The 26,402-nt window shown below is 44.6% G+C and overlaps 4 protein-coding genes across 4 annotated transcripts; 1 reads left to right on the top strand and 3 right to left on the bottom strand.

Moving 5' to 3' along the window:
* Window positions 1-868: 868 nt before the first annotated feature.
* Window positions 869-2,499, top strand: LOC4334203 (uncharacterized). Its single transcript, XM_015772764.3, has 2 exons — window positions 869-920; window positions 1,021-2,499. The coding sequence occupies exon 2, from the start codon at window positions 1,068-1,070 to the stop codon at window positions 1,977-1,979; it is 912 nt and encodes a 303-aa protein (XP_015628250.1). The 5' UTR covers window positions 869-920; window positions 1,021-1,067; the 3' UTR covers window positions 1,980-2,499.
* A 4,259-nt stretch (window positions 2,500-6,758) lies between these two features.
* LOC4334202 (uncharacterized) lies at window positions 6,759-7,604 on the bottom strand. Its single transcript, XM_015773631.3, has 2 exons — window positions 7,398-7,604; window positions 6,759-7,322 (listed from the first exon to the last, which is right to left on the bottom strand). Exons 1-2 carry the CDS (start codon window positions 7,477-7,479, stop codon window positions 7,120-7,122), a joined length of 285 nt encoding a protein of 94 aa, XP_015629117.1. The 5' UTR covers window positions 7,480-7,604; the 3' UTR covers window positions 6,759-7,119.
* Window positions 7,605-11,953: 4,349 nt separating this feature from the next.
* Window positions 11,954-14,578, bottom strand: LOC4334201 (peroxidase 35). Its single transcript, XM_015772828.3, has 4 exons — window positions 14,328-14,578; window positions 14,023-14,223; window positions 13,709-13,874; window positions 11,954-12,635 (listed from the first exon to the last, which is right to left on the bottom strand). Exons 1-4 carry the CDS (start codon window positions 14,535-14,537, stop codon window positions 12,238-12,240), a joined length of 975 nt encoding a protein of 324 aa, XP_015628314.1. The 5' UTR covers window positions 14,538-14,578; the 3' UTR covers window positions 11,954-12,237.
* Window positions 14,579-17,205: 2,627 nt separating this feature from the next.
* LOC4334200 (peroxidase 51) lies at window positions 17,206-18,732 on the bottom strand. Its single transcript, XM_015772766.3, has 4 exons — window positions 18,492-18,732; window positions 18,196-18,390; window positions 17,954-18,119; window positions 17,206-17,859 (listed from the first exon to the last, which is right to left on the bottom strand). Exons 1-4 carry the CDS (start codon window positions 18,726-18,728, stop codon window positions 17,453-17,455), a joined length of 1,005 nt encoding a protein of 334 aa, XP_015628252.1. The 5' UTR covers window positions 18,729-18,732; the 3' UTR covers window positions 17,206-17,452.
* Window positions 18,733-26,402: the final 7,670 nt, after the last annotated feature.

Raw genomic sequence — 26,402 nt, 5'->3', positions numbered from 1 at the left:
CAAGTAATAAAATACTATCATATATGAGAACGTGTAAGTGTTTGACGAAAAACACAAGGCTTGGGAGATACCTCCGATGTTGATATTACTAAATTTGGTCGTTAACAGTAAGTTATTCTTTGAACTCCATATATTTGTTCTGATGGTACCAAGTAATCTGCCTATAAAAATATTAGTACTATACCATTTCCTCATTTTCGATAACCGTGTGCCTATTCTCCCGATTAAATGCCAAAAGCCCTGGGCGATCTCTCTCTTCCTAATCATAGATCTCAACATATAAAACTGCCAAGATGGTTAGTACAAGAACAACTGAACTTTAGACCTGTGTTTTTATTACTTTTTTTTTGTTTGAATTGGTGTAATAATTAGCTGTAGCTCTTTGGCTGTGTTTAGATCAAAAGTTTGGATCCAAACTTCAATCATTTTCCATCACATCAACCTGTCATACACACATAACTTTTCAGTCACATCATCTTCAATTTCAATCAAAATCCAAACTTTACACTGAACTAAACACAGCCGTTGAGCAAAGGTCGAGATTTTATTCCATTATAAAAAAAACTGAACTGAAGTGACCCCTCGGATCATTATCTGAAACTGGCTGTCGTCAGCTGTCACACCCCAAACCTGCACGTGCAGTTGACCGCCGCCGCCGTTCCCATCCTGACCCCAACCAACCCAACGACGCAACGCGCCCCGCACCGGTGCACCACCCCTCCTCCTGCACCCGACACCATACGCCCGCTCTCTCTGACACTCCCCCCCTTCCCTCCCTCCCTCCCTCCCTCCGCCCACGACTCGTCGTACACCCGGTCTTCCTCCTCCCCCCTCTCCGTTCCCCACTTCCCCTCCCCCTTCCCCGATCGCACAGCGCCCGCGAAACCCTAGCGGGCGAAATCCCTCCCCCCCGCCCCGAAGTAAGTACCGCTCAATCGCTCATTCCCCGTGTTCTTTCTGCTGGATTTTGGGTGCTAATTTGGATCCGGGACATCCGCGCCCTTGCTTTGCTTGGCCTAGGGTTTCCGATCGCGAGGGCCGCATTCCGGCGGGAGGAGGAGGAGGAGATGGCGACGTCCCGCAAGCTGGCCCGCGTCGACATCGCCGAGCTGAAGCAGCGGCTGGTGAAGCGGCTGGGGCGGCAGCGCGCCGGGCAGTACTTCGCGCACCTCACCAGGCTGCTGAATCTGAAGCTCACCAAGGTGGAGTTCGACAAGCTCTGCTACGCCACCATCGGGAGGGAAAACATCGCTCTGCACAACGCCCTGATTAGGGGGATCATCAGCAATGCGCTGTCCGGGGTGCCCCCGCCCAGCCGCCAGGCGGTGACGGGGCAGTCCGGGACGACCACGGCTCCCAGCGGGCAGTGCGTCGGCATCGCGCTACAGAGCGCCCGAAATGTAGGGGCCGTGGTGGATTCGGGCGATGGGGACTTTGCGAGGGAACGGGCGGTTGCCGGCAAGGTGTTGTCGGTGGAGGATGGGGAGGAGGTGGAGCAGGTTAGGTCTGCTCCATGTGTGCAGAGCCGAAGCCCGATAACTGCCCCATTGGGGATTTCGACTACGCCAACCTATGGTGCAAGGACATGGAGGTTGGATGATCCAATGGTGTCGTGTTACGATTCCCACCATCTGCTGGACACTGGTTCTCTGTTCAAGGGTTTGCAGCGTCGGTTGGAGAGTGATGGCATTGGAGTGTCGGTGCAGGGTGTTGAAGTTTTAAATCGTGGATTAGATGAGTTTTTGCGGAGGTTGATTAAACCATGCATGGAATTGTCCAGGTCAAGGTCCAGCGGTAGAAGAGTTACCAAAGGCAATGCTATGTTTGCAGCTAGGATGAATGGCTTGCAACAAGCCAATCATGGTCATTGTACAACACTACAAGATTTTGCTGTCGCTATGGAATCTGATCCACATTTGCTTGGGACCAATTGGCCTACACAGCTTGAAAAGATACAGGCAACGTCGTTTGGTGAATGAGCCCGATTGCCCTGTTTTTGATAAACCTTCAAAAAGAGGCGTGGTCTGTTGAAAAATACTGTCACTGAAGTAAATGGAGCTATGGAGCACCAGATGCAAATCTCAGGGCTGCTTCACTCATGAGCAAGCAAAGCTGAAACAAGTGACCAATTGGAGCTGTGATGGACAGATGTCATGAGTTCTTCCTTGAGAATTGATGGCAGTTGGTATAAACGAGAGAATCGATAGTGCTGGTTGATGTCGTGGGACAAATTGAGCAACTTGTCGATAAACACTTATAGGCTTGGCATGTAACACATGGCATTCTGATAGTGCTTCTAGGGTTTCTCCGTGATGTTGTAATAGAGCATAGTTTTCCTTGTTTCAGATTGAGTTGCTATATTTTTTTGCAGTGACCATAAGAGTGATATATTTTCATTGCTCCTGTACATTGTATTCAGATTATGGCAACTATTGCTTGTAATCAGGGTGCAAGTTTTTAGCCTATTGAATAAATATATAAACTTCTTTTGGTCTTCAATGTCCAAATCTCTCCTGTGTCTTGAGGTAACTTTTCTGAACCACATGAGTGTAACTGATTTTCATGCGTCACCGTTCAGAATATTTATACTAATTCACTAATTTATGATACTTGCAGTTTCATTTTGATCAGTTTTGTAGATCTCCTAGTTTGTGCTGATGCCTGCCCACTTGTCAATAGATTCATTTTCCATATCCTGTGCTAGTAGACTAGAATGTCAATTTGGCTCAGTGAGGCAATTGGGCTGGCATTGATCAAACCTTTTGCTTCTTGCTTATAGATGTATACAATTGCTTGTCCTGACTAATGTTTCCCCTTGCATTTTGGTGGACTAACAAAATGACTGTAAGATACTGAGATAGTAAGATCCCTATTCCTGTTCATCTCTTGCCGATATTTCTGTTTATAGGGCATGTAGCTGGACTGGCTATGTTCTGAACCAACTGTGTGGTATGATTCACATCAGCAGAACTGAGCTCTATCTGTAAGTTCAACGAATTAATGGAAGCGTAACTTAACTACTGATTTTTTTGTTATATTCTCTTGGTATGAGAAATGCAGTTTAGACCCTACAATTTGACGATTTCGTGTGCACCTAGCATTTATTCGTACTCTCAGCTGTTTTGAGTTTGTCATACAATACACTGCCTTCTCAAAGCAGGAAAGCTACTTGGAATAACTATCTAGAATTGTGAGTATTGGTTGACTGAAGTTGTTTATTTTTCAGGTCTTGGTTATGGCTTGAATACTGAACCTCTTTTTTTTTTTTAATGTAAGAAGATAGAGCCAGCTCTACCTTATAGCCATTTCATTATAGAAATGAAAAGTTACAAAGTTGTCTGAAGAAAAGGGGGGTGAAGCGGGGGGAGGAAAAAAGAAAAGGAAAGGAAGAAATGCTGAAGCTCATGGATTATGGTATTCAGTAAGATGCAATTTTGCCAGTGTCTTATGTCTTAATGTCATCAACTGTTCCATTGCCCAAACCTGTGAATCTGTGATGCCATTTGCTCCTTTCTGTACACAATCGAAATTCAGTAAAATGAACAGCGTTGGACTCTTTTTATATAGAGTAAATTTTACAATGGGCCACATATTTTAACCAAGGTTTTATAATGGACTAGGGTTAAATCAATGTTTTCACTTAACACCATACATCTTTACATAAATTTTCAGTTTGAACTAGGGATGAGCAAAACAAGGGAATATGTGAGAGAGCTTCATATGATTTACACATGGATAATTATAAAAGGCAAAACACTTTATGTTTTCTTCCTTCTTTTCATGTGTGGTAGTTAACTAGTTTTATTTTCTATTTTATTTTTATTCATTTACCACAATGTATAGATCATTTTGTGCCACTTTTAAACATGTTCACGTCATTATTTTAGTGTGATTTGCTGAAAAAAGTTGTTTTCAGATTTGCTATTTTTTTCTAAAGATATTTATCTTAATACCGTGGCACTAAAATTGATGATTTTAACTATCTTTTCTCTGGCAACTTCCTTCTATGTGCTCAACCCTAGTCCAAAGTGCCAACTAGTGCAAACATATATGGTGTTTAGTGAAAAGGTTGGTGTGGACCTTGCCTATTGTGAAACTTTGATCAAAATATATGGTGCAATGTGAAATTTACTCTTTTATATTTAATGTGATATGCAGCTGTACGTTGTTCTGCCATATTTACAGGGCTCTCTGCAGCTGTCCGTTTGTCCGTATGATGCTGCTTCCAGTTCCAGTCGCAGCTGAGCAAAGACAAGTTCTCTTCATCTGACAATATAAGCATTCAGGGTCCGAGCTTCTCTAGGGCTAACTTCGGCCATGGCGCCCCATTGTTTGGTAAAATTGCAAGATAAGTACCTAGTTTTACCAATCAAATCCTATACAGAGTTTAGACTAAATTAACCTTTCTTATGATAGTACTAATCCAGTTCCCAAGTGAAAGCTAAACAGTTACTACAATGCTATGAGTCTAGTCCCATTGAGAAGGTAGTCTTGCTCCATATCGTTGTCTCATTTCCCTTTTGGTGTTCCTGTTTATCCTCTCAAATTAATTTACCCATCAGAATTGGAACAATATTATAACTAAACAATATTATAGTTAACTGTGGCTGCAAAAGGTACCAAGAGCATGCTGCACGAAGAACATGTTGGTTTTATTTTCTTCTAAACTATGGAATTAGCTGTACTCTCAAAGCAGGAAAGCTGTTTGGAATCGCTGTCTGGAAATGTGAGGATTGGTTGACTGAAGTTCCCTAGATGTGAAAGGTCTCCTGGACCCTAAGTTGCCAGTGGCTCAGAAGTCTTGTGATTGATTATAGATAGTAGTATTCTGTAATTAGCATATCCTCTGATATTTTTCAGGTCTTTGTTATCCCCCGAAAGTTGAAGCTCATGGACTATGGTATTCAGCAAGGTGCAATTTAGCCCATGTTTTATGTGTTAATGTCATCAACTTCTCCATTGTTCAAATGATGAAATCTGTGATGTACTTGGAACTGTTTTGGAACTGCGCAGGCCTTGCAGCGTTTGTGATTACTGCTGCTTCCAGTCGCAGCTGAACACAGACAAGTCTTTTTCATCTGAGAATGTAAGTATTCAGAGTTGGATCTTCTCTAGGGCTAACTTTGGCCATGCCCCCCCCCCCCCCCCCCCCCCCCCGCGGCCGATATTTTGTAAAATTGCAAGATAAGTACCTAATTTTACCATTTAAATCCTATATCTAGTTTGAGACTAAATTAGCCCTCTCCTATCATAGTACTATAATCCAGTTTCCAAGTAAGTAAAGCTAAACAGTTACTACAATACTACGAGTCTAGCTATTCTGCAGTTGAATTGAGAAGGTAGTCTTCTCCCATATCATTGTTTCATTTCCCTTTCGGTGTTCCTGTTTATCTTCTCAAATTAATTTACCCATCAGAATTTGAACAATTAACTAATTCTAAAAAAAGGTACCAAGAACATGCTGCAGAAAGAACATGTTGGTTTCATTTTCTGCTAAACTATGTGTTATTTTTGTGCTCTACATTTCATTGCAGGTTTATCAAAATACTAATATTATGGGTTTCTACGAAACCGGAACCAGACAGATCTTCTTTATCTGGTACGAGGGACAAGAGCCAATTATGAACTTGATTTGGACAGGGGGACAAGCATATATCTTGTCCTTTTTGTACACTGCATTTTTATATTCGGATCTCTGGATATATAGTTTAAAATGCTCGGAACGAAAATGGAGATGTCTTCGTCCAATCAATATAGCGAGAGATTCCTTCTTTTTCTTCCTCATCATTTTCTAATGCATAACATGTGCACGAGCATTACTCATCATTGTTCCATATCCATAAGCCGATGCTTCCATGCATGTGGTTTTAATAATTTTTTGATATCAATTCAACAGTATTCATCACAAACCATTTTGGAAAATGCTTTGAAACTTGTCTTTTTGTTTTCTACAGGAATTTGACCACAAATCTGACATATCTTTGATATAGTATTTTGCAATGAAAACGACTATATATAAAAAGTACATTGCCGGCTGCCTAATCCAAAAATAGAAAATATTTGGTCCTAAACCAGTTCCGATTTATAAAAAGCTTCAGAAAACCATATGCTCTATTCGCACCACTAATTAATCTTGCACGAAATTTCTCCATATGAGTAGCCCATCTATTAGGTGAATCGTATAGACATTCGTCCGAAACTTGAGGCCACCTGATGTTACTGTTCGTAATAGTTTTGAACAATTTGTTCTTTCAGTAGAGGCCACTTGATGTTGCTGTTCGTAATAGTTTTGAACAATTTTTTTTTCACTTGACTACAGCTCGCTTTCCGTTGGATCCAAACAATCTTCAGCTCCGGGGATTCTCCATAAACAATCTCAAGTTTAAAGCTGAAGTTGCTGTCCTTCAAATTAAGAAAGCGTTTTTCAGTTCTACACTGGTTCACACCTGACTTCATGAGTACGTCAAGTGCAAAGGTTAGCAATCGCCCAGCTATCTCTTTCTCTCCTTTTTTTTCTTCCCTTTCTCGCGGAGAAGAAGAACAGCTATGCTTTCATCTTCCTCGGTTTCTCGTACGCGCCATTCCGATGTTTCCAGTTGTACTCGAGCTATAGTATCTCTAGGTACACCTGTACAGCGATAGTCAACGAGGTTTTCAATAGGAGAAGCAAACCTAATGCAAAAGTTGGGAGAACGTGGAAGATCTCTTCTGTACTGACAAAGATCTTCTGGTTGTGATGAGCAGAAATTTCACTGACATAGATAAAAAGAAAACCAAAATCTTTTTATTTGACTTTTTACATCTCGATTTGATGATCGATCGACTCGAGATCGTGATCATCGTTTCTGTCTCTATACTTATTATTTCAAGTTTGCAAAACCTCTGCAATATGTGCCATTTCGTTCTGGTTCGCAGCCCCTCTTTTGCCGGGACGATTGGTCTCAGCAAAACTTCGCCGGGACAGCCTCGAATCAAGAACACGACGAGCTTCATTCGAAGCTCGCCGGGAGCCGATCGAGTCCGAGCTGGGAAGAACCGAGGCGGCGGCGAGGCCAGAAAGCAACCGATCGAGCAGTGCTCGATTGATCTTTGGTGTTGTTGATTCATCCCTGAGGCTAATTAGAACGCGCAGCAGTAGTAGAGGAACCGTCTCCACGCCGCCTTCCTCCTCCGGGCGCCGGCGGCCGCCGCGACGGCCGCGGCGGCGGCGGCCTCCTTCTCCGCCATGGGCACCGGCGCGTCCGTCTTCCTCAGCATCTCCCACATGATGTGCACGTCGTGGTACTCGCACGTCCTCACCTCCTTCTTCAGCTTCCCCAGCCCTGCACAACCAAATCCATCAGAAAATATCCCCCCGAAATACTAACCGATCGCCGGCGAAGAGCTGGCTTACGTACCGCTGGTTCGCCGGAGGCCGAGGCGCGCGGCGAGGCCGAGCCACACCCTCTTCACCGGCACGGCAGCTCGGTCCATGCACATATTGGGCTCTCTCTCTTCTCTCCGAAACCCGGGAGTGTGTCGTCCAAGCTACTAGCTCTGAAGAAGAAGAAGCTCCTGACTAGCTTGTGCTTGGTTGCGCTGCCCTGTCGATGCAACAGAGCCGTGACCAGCTTCACCCGTGGCCGCGAGCTTTTATAGCGGGAGAGCGAGATATTGGGGAGACAGACGAGCCGGGCTAGCTAGGTAGCCGAGTGCGCGTGCGATCGTCAGAAACAAACTTTTTTGTGGGGAATCCGTCGGCGCGGCGTCGCCATCCGCTGATTTGGACGGGCGATCGCGCGGCTGCACGCAGTCAGTCGCGACGCGATGCGTGCAGGCTGTGCTACAGGTGCGTGCGCGCGGCTTCCGCGCGGGTTCGGTCTCGGTGCCGCGTGATGGATCATCCAACGGCTCTGTGCGCGGCGTGAGCTGGTGGTAAACTGGGCTGTAGTTGTACTGCGACTAACTGCTCCTCCGTGTATCCGCGCGAGAAAAAGGAAAAAGAAAGAAATGGGGAAAGGAAAAAAATTGTTGGAAGTCAAGTTTGGTTTCGAGTTGGCCTTTTCAGACCGAAAAAAAAAAGGAGAGGAGGTGTTACTGTATCGTTTCGTGATCCTCGACCTGTCTGATTCATCCATGTTACATCGAAAAAAAAACACTCACATGCGTACGTGCTTTTGAGTTTTGACTTACTGCTCTGCCGTGGCGTGAATGCGATGGCGCCCGGTATACACGTAGCGTGGCAGTTAATAACTATGTATCAATCCGAGAAAACCGTTTCACGCCTCGACCGACCGACTAGCTAGTAAGGCTTTCTCCAACAATAAAACTCAAAATACAAGACCCATTTCACGTTTGCATAGCGCTAGTTCAATACCTATTTTTGGTCTTCTCCAACAATAAGACCTAAAAGAGAACCCTTATTGCAAATAGGTCTTCAGGATAGAGGATACTCAGATTTAGGTTATGTCTCTTATAGCACGTAAAATAAGTCTTCTATATAGGTACTCTGTTGGAGACTGAAATAGTACTATCAGATACCCATTTTGGGTTTGGGTGTCCTTATGGGTCACTTGTTGGAGACCGTCTAAACTAGGGGTCATTTTTCTTCCTCTCTTTTTTTAAGAGAGACACATATACTCGCACTTAATCTTCGCCGTTATATAGAAACATCCAGTTTGGCAAATAACAATGGTTTATTTGTTCCTTTAACCTTTCATATCACTCATTGTACCGCCGGCGCCATTACTCATGTTCAACTAGCTAGTACTACTACTAATCGAAAAGGCACGCACTTGTTCGTTCCACCGAGAAGAAGTTCCGGGGGACATCACCACCGCCCGCTTGAAGAAATTAAACATCCGATGTGGTGTGCCGCAATGTGGGAGTGCCTTTTTAGCTAGTGCTCATGGGCCATGGCGGCCTACTCATGTTTGCAACATTAGATGTCTCGTCAGTGTCTCCTTTTTTTTTCATTGCAATTCATTCACCTTTCAGTACGGCCATACGGCTGCACGATATGAAAAGGCACGAGGCAAATTCCACAATCGAACGAAAAGGAAATGGAAAGGGGTTTGCAGATGCATTTCCCGTCGTGACAGGTTAGCCGACCTGCTGAGATAGTGCAATGAGCTACCACTTTTTAATCGGCCTATATATGTCCATTTTGGAAATTAATCATGACCAGACACAGTGTCATCATATAAGCTACGAGTAATAAACTGTGGGCATGATTTCGTCTCACCGAATTGAAATACCACCTCTTCTAGTAGACTGTAAACGTATCATCTATAGATTGCGGCGCTGGAGGACTTGCTCGGAAAAGTATTTTCTATAATTAGGTGTCATGACACTTACACGTATATTGGTTAAATAAATAGTCATATAAAAATTTTATAAAATTTAATAAGATAGAATACGATAATATAATACACTATACAAACATGTAGATCTAAATTCGATCTATACATGAAGAAACATAAATAACAAATTGTTTATGTTGTACATGAACTATTTACTGTCTGATTTTAGTATTATTTTTGTTTCTCGAGTTATAGATCAAATATAGTCTTGCATGTTTATGAACTTATATCATCACAATTGATGTTACTGATTTTTTCTCAATTTTTTTATAATTATTTGAGTCGCATGTAAATAATTGGTGCTATGGCACCTGGGTGTAGAAAGACTTACCTTGTTGCATGCGTGTGAGAAGGGAAGGAAAATGATAAGATTACCATGCACACGAATCTTAAAACAGATTCAACCGTCTAGAATTTACATGATGTAAAATGTGTTCTTTTATCATAAGTTTTGTACGTAGTCCTAGTCTTATCGTATCACTTATACTTTTCACTTATGTCTATACTTATAAGTCAAAATTTAAATTTTAATACTTAATTTTAAAGATGATTTTGTGTTTTTCCATATTTGTTTTTATATATCGTTAAGAACATGTAGATAAAAGTTACCATCAGAAACTATTTTTAAATCATTAATAAACGGTTCGTATAAATATAAGTATAAGGGAAACAATAAGGTTCTTAGTTTAATTAGCGGCGGAAAAATGAAAAAAATGATACTATTGGATTACATTACAAGTTCGGTAGATAGATACGTTTGACTGCTTTGCCTTCTGTGAGTGCGTCGGATGCGCGCGGTCATCTCAGTCAGTTATCCCACTTGCGCCGCCGCCGAGTGGGTCGCTCTCATGCGTCGCCGTCGCCGATGTGAACATGCATCCGCGCTGTTGCATGCCGGCCGTCGCGCGCTGCGCCGCCGCGGCTGGCTGTCGCTCACGTCAAGCTATGAAACAGTTGGGAGATCGTGTCGACTGGCGCATCTCTCCCAGGGTAAACTGCCACAGCTGCATCATGCCCTGCACTGCCTCGGTGCGTCCATCTTGGACGCATCATGTCCGTGTCGGCGTCACGCCATCTCCGTCGTCGTCCTGCGCGTGCGTGCGGTAGCCGGTAGTGTCCGTGCTCCGGAAAGGTGCCCGCTTTATGCGTCTCCAAACAGTCATGACCCACTAGCGAAGATCAAGATGGATATAGCTAGCTAGACTCCATCAATCTCTTCAGTTCATCCTGGCAGCTGGGTAACGATGATGCGTTCACCAGCGTGGAGTCCAACTGATACAGTGATACTTGATCTGATTGATTTCCTTTTTGCAACCTGCGAATGTGCGCCATGAGATGATGCTTGCTTGTGTGTCCAATCATGAACTGCACGAATGCTGTGCTGTAATCTCTTGGGATTCAGTTATATCTATCCTAGTTTACTCTGACGCTGTGGTGGAAGATTCTCGGATATCTGAACTTTGGAACATACGTAATGTACAAGTGGATCGATTTGTGGCCTTCTGCTTGGACTCTTACATGTCACCACTCACCAAATTAAAGCAGGCATCGAATGATCATAATCGTATCAAGGATTGCAGTATTAGTAGGCTACTGCTACTAGCGGCGCACCACTTGATACTTTAATCGCCTGAAACTGCGGTGCTTATCCACTAGTAAACCACTTTGAGTGTCAGGGCTGAAGAGGATTGAAAGAAGGCAGACAATTCAGACACATGGGTTTAATGCATAGATTGGTTTCTGACGATCAACTTAATTTACAATTTAGCATGATGAATTAAATCAAGTTTGCAACTTTTTGGGCGACGCTGAAGTGACGAAATGTCCTTTTTTTACCTGTTCTTTTTGTGGTTATCTGAGTATCTGACTCCACGGAGTTACATGTTTGTAACCTTTTGTTGTTCTTCTTGTTGCCCTTGGTCACCGTGACAAAGTTATCCGGCTGGCCTCATCCATGTTTAGTTCTGGGTGTATGACAACGTGGATGTCATGTCAAAGTTGGCAACTCGGCATATATTAATGCCTTAAGGCTGAAAGTTAATGGTTTTATTCTGCTGGAGTGCTGGACTGAATGTTACTGTTAGAATACATGTACTCTCTTTGTTCTAAATAAATGAAAACAAATCTAGACATGTTATTATCTAAATTTATCTTTGAGAAGTTGTCTTCTTCTAAGACAGGAGAGTACTATAGTAGTTGTCTCGAACTCATTGATGCATGCTAGACGACGCCATAATCTTATAGCCCCTGTTAACTTGTCAAGCAGGAGAAATAAATAAGTAATGGACAAGTGGCTTCAGAAAATGCATTACTCTCCCGTCCTGTGCCAGTTTAGGATTTGCTGCACTTGAGTGTGGAAACTGTGGATTGATTTACGCCATATCCTTGTATAGTTGTATTCAAGGCATTTTCTGATGAGTATGCAACTGTGCACGCTTTGGTGTAAATACCGTAGCTGACTAGTAATACTGCATTTCTGCTCTACTTCTCGCTGCTTGTCTGGATCAAGCCTGTGATTTTGCCTGATCTTATTTTCAATCGTCGCTGAAAGTGATGCCCATGCACCCAAAAATCCGTACGCATGCAGCCATGCAGATGAAAATGACAACATGTTCAGATAATTTATCTTGCTCCCATAGTTAAAAAACACAATACATTTGGCCTAGCTAGGTAATTTAATTGATTCACCACTATCAGATGCACAAAATAATCTTAATTCCTGGTTTCCAATATAATTAACTGATTAAAACTTTTGCTCTAAAAAGCTAGTTGTATATTTTTCAGAACTTCAGCGCTGCAGGCTGCAGCTAAAACTATTTATGAACAATTGAGAGAACCGCAGTGGCCGCCGCTGACCGCCGTCGTCGTGCCGACGACCATGCCGCCCGCGGCGGCGTCAGATGAGCATCGCGCAGTCGCGGCGGATGTTGCCCTGCGACGGGTCGGTCTTGACGCCGACGCGGCCGAGGTTGGTCATGGCGGCGACGAAGGCGAGCTCGAAGTCGGAGCTGTTGGCCGCCCAGGCGTCGACGGTGGGGCGCGAGCGGTCGTCGGAGTAGAGCACCTGGTCGGAGGTGAAGAGGCCCATCCCCTTCTGGAGGTTGACGAAGTACTGGTTGTCGAAGGCGCGCGGCGTCACCGGGTCCAGCTCCAGCGCGATGTTCGGGTCCACGCCGGCCGGGCACGCCGCCTGCAGCTGCGACGCGTACCCGGCGTCCATCGTCGGGTCCACCGCCGACGGCTGGATCCGGCTCGCGAACGTGCCGCAGTGCGCGAACCCCACCGTGTGCGCCGCTGCCAAAAGAAAAAAACGAAGCTTTTTTTAGTGTTTCCGTCAGAATTCTGCACAGATCTTCAGAAAGCGTGGACAAAATTACGAGTTTACAGATGCACAGATAAATCATGTTAACTTTTTTTTAGTTTATCTGAACATGTTAAACTTATCACAGAGTCATCATAGTTATGAATCTCGTGAAGTTATGATCCATCATTCCAAGGTAGAAATGGGACATTGTGACAGACAAACACATGCAGTTCTGCCCACACCTGTTGATTCCTATTTTGGATGATATAGTACTGCTGTGGAAACAGCTGCAGAATTGCAATGCTACTAGTAGAACAGAACACTGAACTAAACTGAAACGTTTTCCACTCATGCTATGAACTACTCCTACCTAGAACAACTGAGTAAAATGGATTGGCTAGTTGGCAGCATGACAGTTCATGCGTTTTTCAGGAGAACCCTGAATTTGCTTCTCTTCTATCCTGCCGTTTGTAGGAGTACTACGTGGCACTGATATCAGAGGATTAGTTTTCTTCTGTTTTGACAGCTCATTTGGCAGGCCCATAGTCATAAACGGGTCGACATTAAGGAGTTGGACGTTCCCTCAGCGGCAACCTGCCTTCAGGGTTTCTGATAGCACTAGTACAATAATACAAGGCTGACCTCTTTTTCACGTGCAAGCAACGGCATCCAGGCGTCCTCCAGCCAGTCTCCACATTGACTCCTCTTATATCTATTATTAAGTACTATCACCGAATAATCAGCTAGCTACAGTGTCACTCACCCAATGTTTTCGCTCACTATGATGATGCTGTCTGCTCCTCTAATCTGTGGGGATTAAACGTTTTTGTACTGACCAACAATTCTCCTGAGCCCACTCAAAATTCTGGCTTTAATTGCACAGTTGAGCGTTGGATTTGGGCCCCTTTGCTTCACTTGTAAGATATGAAATGAAACAAAGCACATGGAGAAACTAGTCTATACAAGTTGCGTTCCACAATTCCACTAGTACAGAAGCTAAAGTGGAGTGAAATTATTTCTGGATAGCGGTTACTGTTAAATAACTGCATGATTAGTTGCTTACCAGATAAAGCGATCATGTCGGTCTGGGACAGGTTGTTCGCGGCGAACAGCGATGTCAGCTGGTCCAGGTTGAACGACGGCGGCGGCAGCTTCCCGTCGACGCTGCTCGCCGTCGAGCTCAGCCCGTCCAGCCTCCCGAGCTCCACGGCGTACGACGGCCCGCCGGCCTGCACGATCCAAAAAGAAAAAAGAAAACAGAGCCTTTTCAGTGTTACTTTACAGGGGATCTTCCGAAAGCTCGGAAACTTTTCTATGGATCTCGGAAGAAAGGAGCCTAATTTGTCGAGGATTTGTGTCATGTGTGTGTGCACGTACCAGCGCAATGACGTCTCGGGTGGCCATGACCAGGATGTCCGCGCAGGAGACCTGGTTGGTGCACTGCGGCACGGCGTCGACGGCCGCCCTGGCCTTGATGACCGTGTCGAAGCCGTCGCCGGCGAGGGAGAGGTTGTTCGGGTGGTCCTTCTCCGCCGTGTTGTTCCCCGACGACACCACGATCACCGACGCGTCGCATCCCTGCACCCACATTCACACCCAGGCCACTTCATTCTCCTGACCTGACTCGAGCGAGAAATCCGTGGAGGAATCGATTATCGATGGATGTGTGTGAGCTAGCTAACCTCGACGAAGCAGTCGTGGAAGAAGAGGCGGACGGTGGCGCCGACGGCGACGGACGTCTCCTGCACTTTCTTGGTCACCGCGTCGCGCACGATGGTCTCGACGTCGGGGCACACGCTGGCGTAGTAGTCCCGCCTGAGCTGCGCCACGACGCCGCTCCCGGCGGCGGCGACCGCCAACATCACCACCAGAATCCGAATCCCAGCTCCCATGCTGTGCCGGCCGCGCTAGCTCTCCCAAACCAACACGCACTACTGACACAGCGCGCGGCCGCGGTAGAAGAAGGGACGAGGAGCGTGTGCGAGTCGTGCGTGCGCAGTGGCTGGTAGCGTAGTTATGGTCGAGTGATGTAGACTCCAAGTCTCCTCGGAGTGGGGGAAGGTGAGGGGATGGACTGACTCGCGTCGCCCGGGGTAGTTAGCGTGGCGGCGCGCGCCGAGATGCGTGCGTGCGCGGCGCGGCGCGGTGCGGTGGATGCATGCCATGTCCACGGACCACGGCCGCGGCGAGCGGAGAGGGGGATCTAGAAGCGACGTGCTGGCCCCCACGTCTCGCCCACATGCGCGTGTTCTATCCGGGGGCGGCTTGGGCTCTCGCGGTCGCGGCCACGGGCGTGTGGTAGACGGGGAGGGATACGGCTGTCCGGGGAGGGGCGCTCGCGTCGCGTCGCGTGCGTTGCCAACATGTGTAAGCACGGCCGCCCCGCCCCGCACATGGCGCGGTTGGTGCGTAGCTGCATATGCTCCGCGCATTAAAAACTTCCGGTTCCTGCAGGCAGCAGCAGCAGCAAGAACGGCACGAGCAGCGGCAGCTCTTAATTGCAGCGAGTTTAGTTAGATTTCGTGTGTGATTAGAGCTATTTTTGTGTAGATTTACGGTTAAATTTAAGCGTACTGTTTTGTACATTGGGACTGATCTGGTAACCTGTTTAAAATGCAAGCTCTAGGAGCACTTGATCTGAACTTTGAAATACTAGTAACATGGAAATTAACGAGGCTGAAGATACGCATGTGATGAACTGATGATGAAGGCACATGTACCACGCAATGTAGCCGGCCAGCACCGGTCAAAGCGCACATTGCAGTTTCGTGCACAACTGTACACTCCGATTAGCCGACGCGACACTCGATGCAGCGGATGGTAGCTTCTGTGTGCTGCTGCCCCTCTGGAAAGGCAAATGCGGCCAAGAATGGTGAGTTGTTCGTAGGTTCGTCGTGCGTCCCGGAGCAGGTTTGTATTATTGCAGACGGCGAGGCCCAGCTACTCTTCTCTAACACGTACTCCTACCGGCGTCACAATTCTGGATTGACAATTACAAGTAGTAGTAGGCATCCGAAAAGGAGGCACGTATAATTGGTGTCGTTGTGTGTACTGTACGTCTGTACCCATCAGCGTTTCGCCTCATCAAAGAGTTGCTCTGTTTCTTCAGAAAATGTTACCACTAGGCAGCTATGATCTGCTAATTATCAGCTTGATTTGCACACTTCCTCCAGGAACATGATGATGTTCCATTAGCTGAGTAACCCACGCAATGTGGATTAAAAAGGACCTTTGATGTACAGAAATGACATCGTCTTGATCTGTGAGAACGACGTCACACATTCTATTCCGACCCCCCCCCCCCCCCGGCGCGCCCCCACTAACGGCTCAATGCTTTTTAGGCCGTTTCCTTTCTCCATCATATCATCAACGTTTTGCAAATCTCCCACTGTAGATGGGCCGCCGGCCCACGGTTTTCCACACGGGTTTTTTTCAGCGTGACATCCTGAGTCCTTACAAAGAAAAGTCCAAAGAAAACATATCATATCAAACGAAAACGACATGCAAAACAAATCAAACACTCATACTCATGTAACAGCAACAGTTTGGGCTGCCGATCAATCGGAAGTGCATATGAAACTCGAATACAGTTTTGGACAGTAGTAGACGTCACGGATTCTGATCGTTACATCGATGTGGCCGTGGAAGTTATCCGGCACGGGACAAAGATAACGAAAACAATGAAACGGAGCGAGGCGACTTTGCTGGGTTTGGTTGGGACGTCAATTCCTCGGCGGTTGCAGGGGGACGCGCGCGTACGTACCTAGGCGTAGCAAATCACCGTAATATTTGGCCATTCGCACGGGGCGGCTTCAGAGATTTTGCCCTGGCGGTGGTGGACTTGGAGTTGGGGGGAAGCGCCATGTATGACACGGCACCGAAGGATTTGTGTTAGTACACTTTTTCTGCGAGACGCGCGTGCGTCGTTTACTTGAAAAAAAAAGATCACATCGTTTTAAAGTTTTTTTTCACGTTAAAACGTCGCCTAGCTGTACTGGTCTGTTGGTCATGTCGTTCGTTGTCTGAAATACTGAAACCGTCAAGGTTGGCTCTGTTTTTTTAAAATATATATATATAAATGACAATTGCATAATTGAAGGGACAAGTTTTGGGGGATGTCATTGGGTATTTGTTCTGAAATTAATCAGGCTTGCTGTGGTAAGAAACTAAGAATGGAAGGATGGAAGTTTTGAGTACTACTAGTATTCAGTGGACTTGATAGAAGACTAGATGGCAGGGGAATTATATTGGGAGTTTTCACTTTCTTCAGACTGTTTTTTTTTTTCAGACTGTTACCCACCATCACCATGACAGAGTAGTGCCGTGCCTTAGCCCTTAAGTCGACTTCTGGCCCAATAATTGATCCGTAGATTGACGAATTCAGTCTCACCAATAATTTATCGGAAATATCAAGAATATGATGATTGATTGTACACGAATTCGTCAGAGGAATGTTGCGGCTTGAGATTGAGAACATAAGCAATTCATCACTAACTGCTCTGCAGTTCCATCCAAGCAACTGTTCTAGATTAATCCTGTCATCACACATCAAAATCTGTCTTTTGTTGATAGTGTAGTATTTATTCACTTATTACTTCATTGAATCCAAATTATGTGCAGAAACACACATATTTTAACACAACGAATTGAACAAGACCGATCGATCGATGTACAAACAGAAAACTGGCAAACCCAACGAATCACTCCTTTGCAATTTATATACGTGTCAACACACACATTTTCAATCGATCGTGTATACACAATCTACAAATGGTCCGTAGTCGTCGCCGTCGTAGTGCCATTTTTCTCAGTTGAAGACGTCACACTGCTTCCGGATGTTGCCCTTGCCGCCGGACTTGACCCCGACGCGGCCGAGCTTGACGATGGCGTCGGCGAAGGCCTTGTAGAAGTCCGGCGTGCTGGCCGCCAGCGAGTCCACCGTCGGCCGCGTGCGGTTGTCGGTGTAGAGCAGCTCGTCGGAGGCGAGCAAGCCGCCGCCGTCCTGCAGGTTCCGGTAGTACTGGTTGTCGAAGAGCGCCGGCGTGGCCTGGTCCATGAGCACCATCATGTCCGGCCCGCCGTCGGGGCACTTGCCCTTGAGGAACGCCGCGTACTTCTCGTTCAGCGTCGGGTCCGTCGGCTGCGACGGCGGGTTGTAGCGGTACAGCCGGTCCGAGAACTTGCTGCAGTGCGCCAGCCCGACGCTGTGCGCCGCTGCATGCGTACACCGAGTCCGGTCAGTCATTGCGTCGAACACATGGCGGGGGATGCATTGGTTTGTATAGTATAGTGTGTGTCTATGTCGCACCTGAGAGCGCGACCATGTCAGACATGTTGAGGCCGTTGGATTTGAAGATGGCGACGAGCTCGCTGAGGGTGTTGTTCGGCTGCGGCAGCTTGCCGGCGACGTTGCTGGCGCTGGACCTCATGCCGTCCAGCCTGCCCAGCTCCACCGGGAAGAATGGCCCACCGCTCTGCACGAATCTTGCAGTGTTTGGCATCACCGGTTACTTCTAGAGCGTGTGCGAGTTGGTGTAGCGCGTAGCGTACCAGGGCGATGGCGTCGCGCGTGGCGATGGCGAGCACGTCGGTGCAGGAGACCTGGTCGGGGCACGCGGCCTCGACGGCGGCCTTGGCGCTCCTCACCGTCTCGAATCCCTCGAACGCCAGCGAGAGGTTGTCGGGCGCGTCCCTCTCCGCCGTGTTGCCCGCCGTCGACGTGATCAGCACCGAGCCGTCACACCCCTGCACGCCACGCCACGCCACGCCGCACACACGACGTCAGTCAATCGAGATCGCCATGCTTGACACATCGCCGATTAATCAATCAAGCAAAGTGTTTGTACATCGACGAAGCAGTCGTGGAAGAAGAGGCGGACGGTGGAGCCGATGGTGCGGATGGTGGCCTGCATCTTGTCCTTCACCACGCCGAGCACGATGCTCTCGACGTTGGGGCACGTGCTGTTGTAGTAGTCCGTCCTCAGGTCGGACGCGCCGAGCTGCGCCACGGCGGCGACGACGAGCAGCGCCATCCACCACGACGACGACGGCCGAGCCATCTTGTTAAACCTCTTGGCATGCATAAGTGGTGAAAGACTTCACTTTTGGGGAGATTTATATGGTGGTTAACAGGAGAAGTGCGACGAACAAGTTTTCGTTGAAAAAAAAAGTGATGATCAAGTGTGGTGTGCAAGATTTTGTCACACTGTGGAAAGAAAAAGAAAATGAGAAAGTTGACATTGATGATTCACTGAGAGGTGTGTTATTGTTGTATTCGTGCGTGTATTTTTGTCCACTCTTAAGACTGATTCTTGATCCATATGCATGCATACAGATGCTTCTTGATTCTTTTCTTTTTCTTTTTCTTTTTTAACCTTGATGGAAGGAACGCTGAATGATTTGTTGGTTCTTGCGTCATGGAATGAATTTTGTGCATTAGCTGATTAGCTAAGTTTACTTGTTGATCATACAAGGAATTAAGTGTGAGCCTCTGGGACTAAGTTGCTTCATGCTCACACACATACGAATAGACCGACAAATAGCGATGTTCACTGTTTTATGTCCAAAGGAAAGTAACTGAAAATTATGTGTTTTACTGATTTATGGCGGTAATTTATGTCAATAAACTAACTGAAAGTCTAGATTTATCAAATAGAACATATGATGAATAAAATGCTCTTTTCCTTTTTCAAGAAAATGGATAGACAGTTAGACACACTAGTATTCACCCAAGGAAGTTGATATCCATGCATACCATTCCTAGGACATAAACCTCGAGAGTCTCACTGCAGTGTTCTCTACTAGTAGTAAAAGGTAATCTGAACCATTGATCTCGTTTGATCAAAGTGTTCAGATCTATTTACACTATCATCCCAATTAACGGTAGTACAAATATGGAGGGACATTATTGTCCAAAAAAAAGGTGTGGAGGGATATAATCTTCATTTAGCAGTGACTAAACTTTTTTCCCTCTTTTTGAGCTTTCTCGATGAAATATGAGTGATGCCAACGCAATGGATGATCATATATTGATTTAGTCAGAAAAAGAACATGAATGATAAAGTAACTTCTAATCATTGTATTAATAATTTACTATTTTACCTCTAATAATACCGGTAATATAATAATACAAGTATAGAGCATCGGAACATCGCTTAAACCCTGACAGGTGTGAAGGCAACTTTGTAGAAACATGTTGAAGCATACAAAATCTTGCTAACAATTACTGGTTGCAATTGTGTAGAATCCATCCAGGCCGCATGCATCAAGCTGTAGAAGTTTAGCATTTGTAAACATCTTTGTCCAAAGTATGACACTTGTGACTAAAAAATTAATACGGTGGTAATTCAATGAGCAGTTTTAAAATCCAGGTCCTTTTCACTTATCCAGCTAGCTCGATGATAGTGTTTTTATGAGATAGCACATCAATCCACTGTCACATGACTATTGTCATCAAGAAGCTTGCCTGCAAATCTATTGCACTACATCATATCTTTCACTACTATTGCAGGGGATAAACTATAGATGCTTTCTTGTGAGATTGAGATTATATTGCTCCATGATGCTTCTGCTGTCTTGGCTCATGGCCATTTTGGCTTAAATTGACTTAATCATGTGTAATAGCATTTTTTTATACATGAATGAAGCAATTATCTGACTAAGAGCCTTGCTACGTGGCTTGGATATGTATCTAACCAACTGAGAAACGGTGTTTAGATAATAATAAAATGATTTCTCTTTACCAGTTGTCCAACGTACATCGATGACACGCCACGCGTGAACTGCGAGAAAACTGATCATAAGATTCAAAAATAAGTACATACTTCCGAGAAATAAATAAGCGAACGTCAAGTAGCCAAGTCAGCTTCTTGGAGAGATTTTTTTATGTAAAAAAACATGGCGACTTGAGGAGATATTCCAACATTTTCTGTGCAACATACGTGTATTGTCATCCAAGATAAAGTTTTTAAGTAATTAGTTCCCTTTCTTTGCGAGGTGTAAAGCACTTTGTGTTTCTTGAGAAACCGAGTAAGATCAGTCGGCATTCATGAACCACTCGAACACACGATTTGAAAATGCTAACATTTTTCAAATCCATGGGTCCATGGACCATGGCCTAAAAACTTAGGAAAAACTTATAGTGGTCAAGTTAATCAAGACATAGTCCCAAAGTCCAGCCTTGCCGCTGGCCCGGTCCAACCATTTAGGCCCAACTACCTTTTTATAACTCGATAAAAAGGCAGTGCAAATTTTCCATTCCACAGTGGATAATTGCCGGGAAATCCATACAAAACCTGCTCCACTTTAGTGTAACAAATCATGCAGTTTGAGTGTTTGACAAACAGTAACACGTACGGTTCACCTAATTACAGTAGAGTAAATTCAGTCTAACACTTGCACATTCAGAATCGAATGTCATTTTCAGAATGATGGTATCCGAGACACGGAAGAGGTGAATTTCTGCATTCTGAAGTCTGACATGAAAGATCAGTCACTAAGTCACTCCTTGAATAGTCTTCAAACTGTAAAACATAGTACTAGAGCCATTTTCAGCCAAGCAGAAAATCTCAGGCTTAGCATTTGTTGCATCTGCGCATGGATCACAGATCTCCAAGCTGAGTGGTGTCAAGATCATATTGGCTTTGGGACCCATGTTTTTGTGTGTGTGTGTGTGCGCTATGCTGCTGTTCAAAGCGAACTGCTGCTGCTGCTGCCTGTGGGGTACTACTACTCCTAGCTCTTTTCTTGCCCTGATCAAAGCGAACGCCTCATCGACAACAAGTCATCCTCTCTGCATCCGGTGCTGTGCTTTGCGAGGGCTACAAGACGCATGTTTCGTGGTGCTTTTGCTGGCCTGGCTAGCTTTAAGGTTGCAGTATATTCCCTTTTGAACACTGCATATGTACTGTGTCACTGTACATATGGATCACTTTCTTTCTTACTTACTTTTTTGACATGGATATATATAGATTACTAATCCGGATATACATTTTTATTGCTCAAGGAACATCCCCTGTTTCTTATATGTCACCTAAATAGTTATATTAGTTCATCAACATGCAATGTCAAACTCGACCTTTGCGATATTTAACAAAAGAACAAATTAAACTGAAACTAGTTAACATACACTCACATTTAAATTTATTATGTTACAACTTGTAAAAATCGAATTTAAACTTGTGTATTCGTGGGGTAATATTTGTCATGTTAATCAATCTTGTCTTTTTTTTTTCTTCAAAAGTTTTATAATCATACGGATGACATGCAAGAAGTGTGATGGTATTCTCTCGAGGGATGAAAACACTTTTCCCTACTAATACAGAATGTGTTTTCAGTTTGACTGGTACAAAATAATGATGATGCTGTTGAATAGAGGATTAGATTCTATGTAATTCAAGATTAATTTGTGAAATTAAACAATAAAATATGGAGAAGAAAAATAACTGTGTTTCTTACTCCAATGGATGTGGTTGCTTTAAGGAACATTCTGATGTCAAGAAAGGGGCTCTTGCTGTGCTTTACTGGAAAGACAAGGAACAACACAATTGTGGAAGGGGGGAAAAGAGAGAAAGATAAGAGAATAACATGAAAGTAACCATTTCATTGCACTGATTTGATTGGGAATATATACAAGAGAGAACACCAGGGAGACTGTCAGTTTAGCATCATGCCATGATGCTATCAGGCTTATCGCTAAAGAATAATCTGTCAGTAATTAAGTTATTATATATATTCTTATCCTGGCGCCTGGCCATCTCCATGATGATCCCTAACGGCTGAACATGATAGCCTCGGCACAAGGCATAAGTGGAATGTTAGGGTTTCTCATGGCATGGTGAGGTCACTGAGCTGCAGATGGAACTCATGGAACGCAGGCTTGGTTCTTGTTTAGTAGTACTCCGTAGTACAACCAAGGAATTTAGGTCACTGGATTCAATGTGCTTTTGGGGAAAAGTTCAGCACTGAATTTAAGTAGCTATAGGTTTAGCTTGTGGATTGCTGCCAAGCATGCATCGCTCTCATCATTCTTCCCCATTTCACTGCCGTATCAAACGGAAACTACTGTCAGAATTATCCAAACAAATAAACAATCCTAATCTGCTCTGAATTTGATCGAACTGTTCCCAAACTGATCAACTCAATACACTGCATTTCTTAGTAGTATTAGTTGTATTGTGTTGGACACTTGGACTGTGCATCTTGCACGGCGCCATGATGCAAACCGAGTTCAGCAGAGGAAGCATTGGTGCCTCTGGCTGTTACTTGCCAAAGTGGTTACTTGTTTTTACAGAGAGTGTGGTGGTGGCTGTAGGGATAGGAGGACAAGGGGGACAGTGGCTTTCTCCCCTTTCCACAAACTTTCTGCTGTTTTGCTCCTTTTGATTCCTTCTTTAAGCTTGTCAACCTTCCATTTTCTTTCCACAGTGTTTCAGTCAAAGCTGTGTCTGCGTACTTGAAGCCATGGATTTTATATGGCTGTGACAAGGGAGAATGTTTTGTGTTTAACTTCTATTTTGTGTTTTTTTTTCTTCCCTCGCCTCCCCAGGTTCTTTCACCTTTCTGGGTGATATTGTAAATACTCTCTCCTCCTTAATATACTTCCAGCTTAGGTTGTCTTCGGTTTCAAAAAAAAAACAAGGGAGAATGTTCTAACCCTCACATGCATCATGTGTTTTGAGCATAGTCAAATGTATCCTTTTATCAAACTTCTTCAAATTTTATGGTTTTCAATCATACGAGGAAATGCATATGTCTAACTCGTAATAGTAGTTATCTCGTTGCCGTACCTATGAAAATATTAATATTTCTTTTATAAAGTGTGCTAATCAATTTGTTAAGCATGAAAATGGAGAAGCCACTACACCGGGGAGACGGGTAGCACTCATCCGACTTGGCATAAGGAGAAGGGACCCTCACTTGTTCATGTAAAAGCATATCGGCTAGTAGACCGTAGTCTAAAACAAGAGAGAACGAGAGATGGCAAGATATATATTGTATTGCTCCTAACGAGCATACGTGAGATGCCTTGGCGCCTCATTGCTTGTCTTGCAACAGTCATCCCTTCAATAACTGATGTGTTAGTCAATCGCTGCATCTCCATTGGGGCCAAGAATACCAATAAATTGGTGCGTGGGTTGCTCTTCAAGCTAATCATCGTGATGACATGATGCTGATAGTGTGTCTACACCGTCAGTAAGTTCTATCCACCCTATTAGGGCTTATTCAGATTAATGTCATTTTAAACCATAACATGTTTTTTAGGTTCTCAAATATATGCTTCCATTTAGTTTCTTGCCAAACTTTAATACATACATAAGAAATCCTACTAAAATTTTGGCATTGTCAAAATTTACTCTACAATCTAAATAGTCTCGTGGTCAGCTGGCCCCAACCCCTTAGATAAAAATGTGAGCCAAACTGCCAAAGCCGAGGCATACGAAGACACACGGGGTGGCCTAGAGTGAGACGGCGCCGAGAATCCGATCTGGCCCAGTAAACCGGGCCCATGGGCTGGTGATGTACTCTAGGCCCATTGAGAATGCGGGCCCCGCCACCTGGCCGGAGTGCACCTCTCGCTTGCGGCAGCGCGTGCGCCGTTGTCGGCCGGCTCACCCTCGGTTCCAGCACACGCGCCTCAGCGCCGTTGGAAAGCCGACGCCGACGGGGGGTGCTGATCGGCGACTAGTCGCGCGGCCGCGCACGCGCGCGATCAGCGCCCCCCCTCTCTAGTCTCTACTCCTATACAGAGTACTATGTATATATGTATTATATATATACATGCGTATAAACTTTATATTTATATATACAAAGTTTATACATATGTTTATATAGTATATATACACGTGTATATATATACACTTTATTGTATAAAAAATATACACATGTACATAAAGTTTGTGTGCTTATATATAAAAAACAAAAAAAAATATATATCTATACAAACTTTGTATATATATATATATACCAAGTTTGTGTACATACGTATAAAACTTAAAAAATATACTTATACAAACTTTGCATACGCGTATGTAAACTTTGCATACGCGTATATAAAGTTGGTATACGAGTATAAAAAGTTTATATATGCGTATACAAAGTTTATATTTATACATGTATAACGTATTAAAAAAACGAAAAAAACTAATAATGGTACGGAAAGAAAAAAAGAAAAGCAACCAAACAAAAACAGAAACCGTAAACCACGGAAAGAAAAAACAGAAAAAGAAAAGAAAATCGCAAACTTCAGATACGGAAAAAACAGGAAAAAAAAAGAAACCGCTCCCAAAAAAAATCACGCACCGTCGCCCCCCCCCCCCCACCCCCCTCCACGCGCGACACGGGTCCAGTCGCGGATTAGCTTTCTCTGACGCCGAACAGCAGAAGAGGAGCTGACCGACAGAAAAAAAATAAGAAAGGTCAGTTCTGTTAATCAGACCAAATGAAGCAAAGCACACCTACTTGTCATTCTTTTGAAAGAAGACTATTCTGTTCTTTTCAATTGTGGGGAAGAAACCAGGAAGTGCCGATTTGAATTAACCAAATACTAAAGCATTCACCACTACATTCGTCAGGGACTTGTTTAGTTGCTTCGCTGAATCTTACGTGGCCATGCATATGCATGGCCACCTTTCAGGTTTCAGCTCTTCTTTTCTTGTAAGCGCACTTAGGGCTTGGCTAACTTGCCCTACATGGCCTGTGGGAGTAACAACGTGACATGATGGTTGAAGCTGAAAAGGCACTTTTTGTTAGTCTAGTAACACACAATTTGTCTGGCTCAAAACACTTTTGTTTTGTGCTAAACTGCTAATGCCACTAGCTCCCAATTGCCATTAGATAGAAATTAGGAATGTACCTCAGGTGTGAGGACTGAGGAGCAATGGCAGAATGGCTAGATGCTGGACCACTTTGGTTGCTTGGCCCCCATGAAGCACTGACCGGATACTAGATAACCCTTGCCCCAAATCATGCATGATAATGACCACTGAATGGTCCATGGAAAATTTGTACACCCACTTACTGGTCATGGAGCCACAAAATGTCACAGAAGTGTTTCTTTCACCATCATGAACAATGCTTGATCACCTTTAAAGCAGCCAAATGCTGTCCATTAAGATCTAGTAACAGAGCAATCAGAATTCAGAACTAGTTGCATGCATTGGAGAAAAGTTGCTCATTCTTCCAATGCGTTTCATGTCCTAGCACCATGCCACCATATGTCTGATTAGCACACTTCTTTTAAAGGGAGTATACCTAATCAGTACTTGATCTTTCTCCGGTAACAAGTTGAAGTTGCAAGAACATGGCCAGTATAACAGAGTTACAGAGCTCTTCCTGCTGTACCTACCAAGCTCTTACTTTGAAATTAAAACAGGTTTTTATGGTGGAACAGGACTGTCCGGTAGAAAACGATTTAAAGTTGGTGTTGCCGGCTTGTGTATGTATCTGTAGTACGTACATTTCAAAAGAAGTTCAATGACGTATGGTTGTCATCCAAAAGCAATGTACTGTCCATTTGGCTCCAAAAGCTTGGATTCATCACACACCCTTTTTCCTCTATGCTTAATCTTTTACTGACACATGTAATACAGGTAGTTAGTTTCTTAATCCATGTCATGTCCCTTTGCTTGCTTCCTTTGCTTTCACTCCTGCTGCTCGGCTCAGCTGCAAGAACAATGCCACAGTACTGCATTGTTTGGCATGCTTACAGGGGGTGACTAATTAAAATACCACTGTGAAAGGAATCTTGCATCATTCAT

The sequence above is a fragment of the Oryza sativa genome, chromosome 3 (genome assembly GCF_034140825.1).
Source record: "Oryza sativa Japonica Group chromosome 3, ASM3414082v1".
Classification (NCBI taxonomy): domain Eukaryota; kingdom Viridiplantae; phylum Streptophyta; class Magnoliopsida; order Poales; family Poaceae; genus Oryza; species Oryza sativa.
This window is presented reverse-complemented; position numbering and strand designations above follow the sequence as displayed.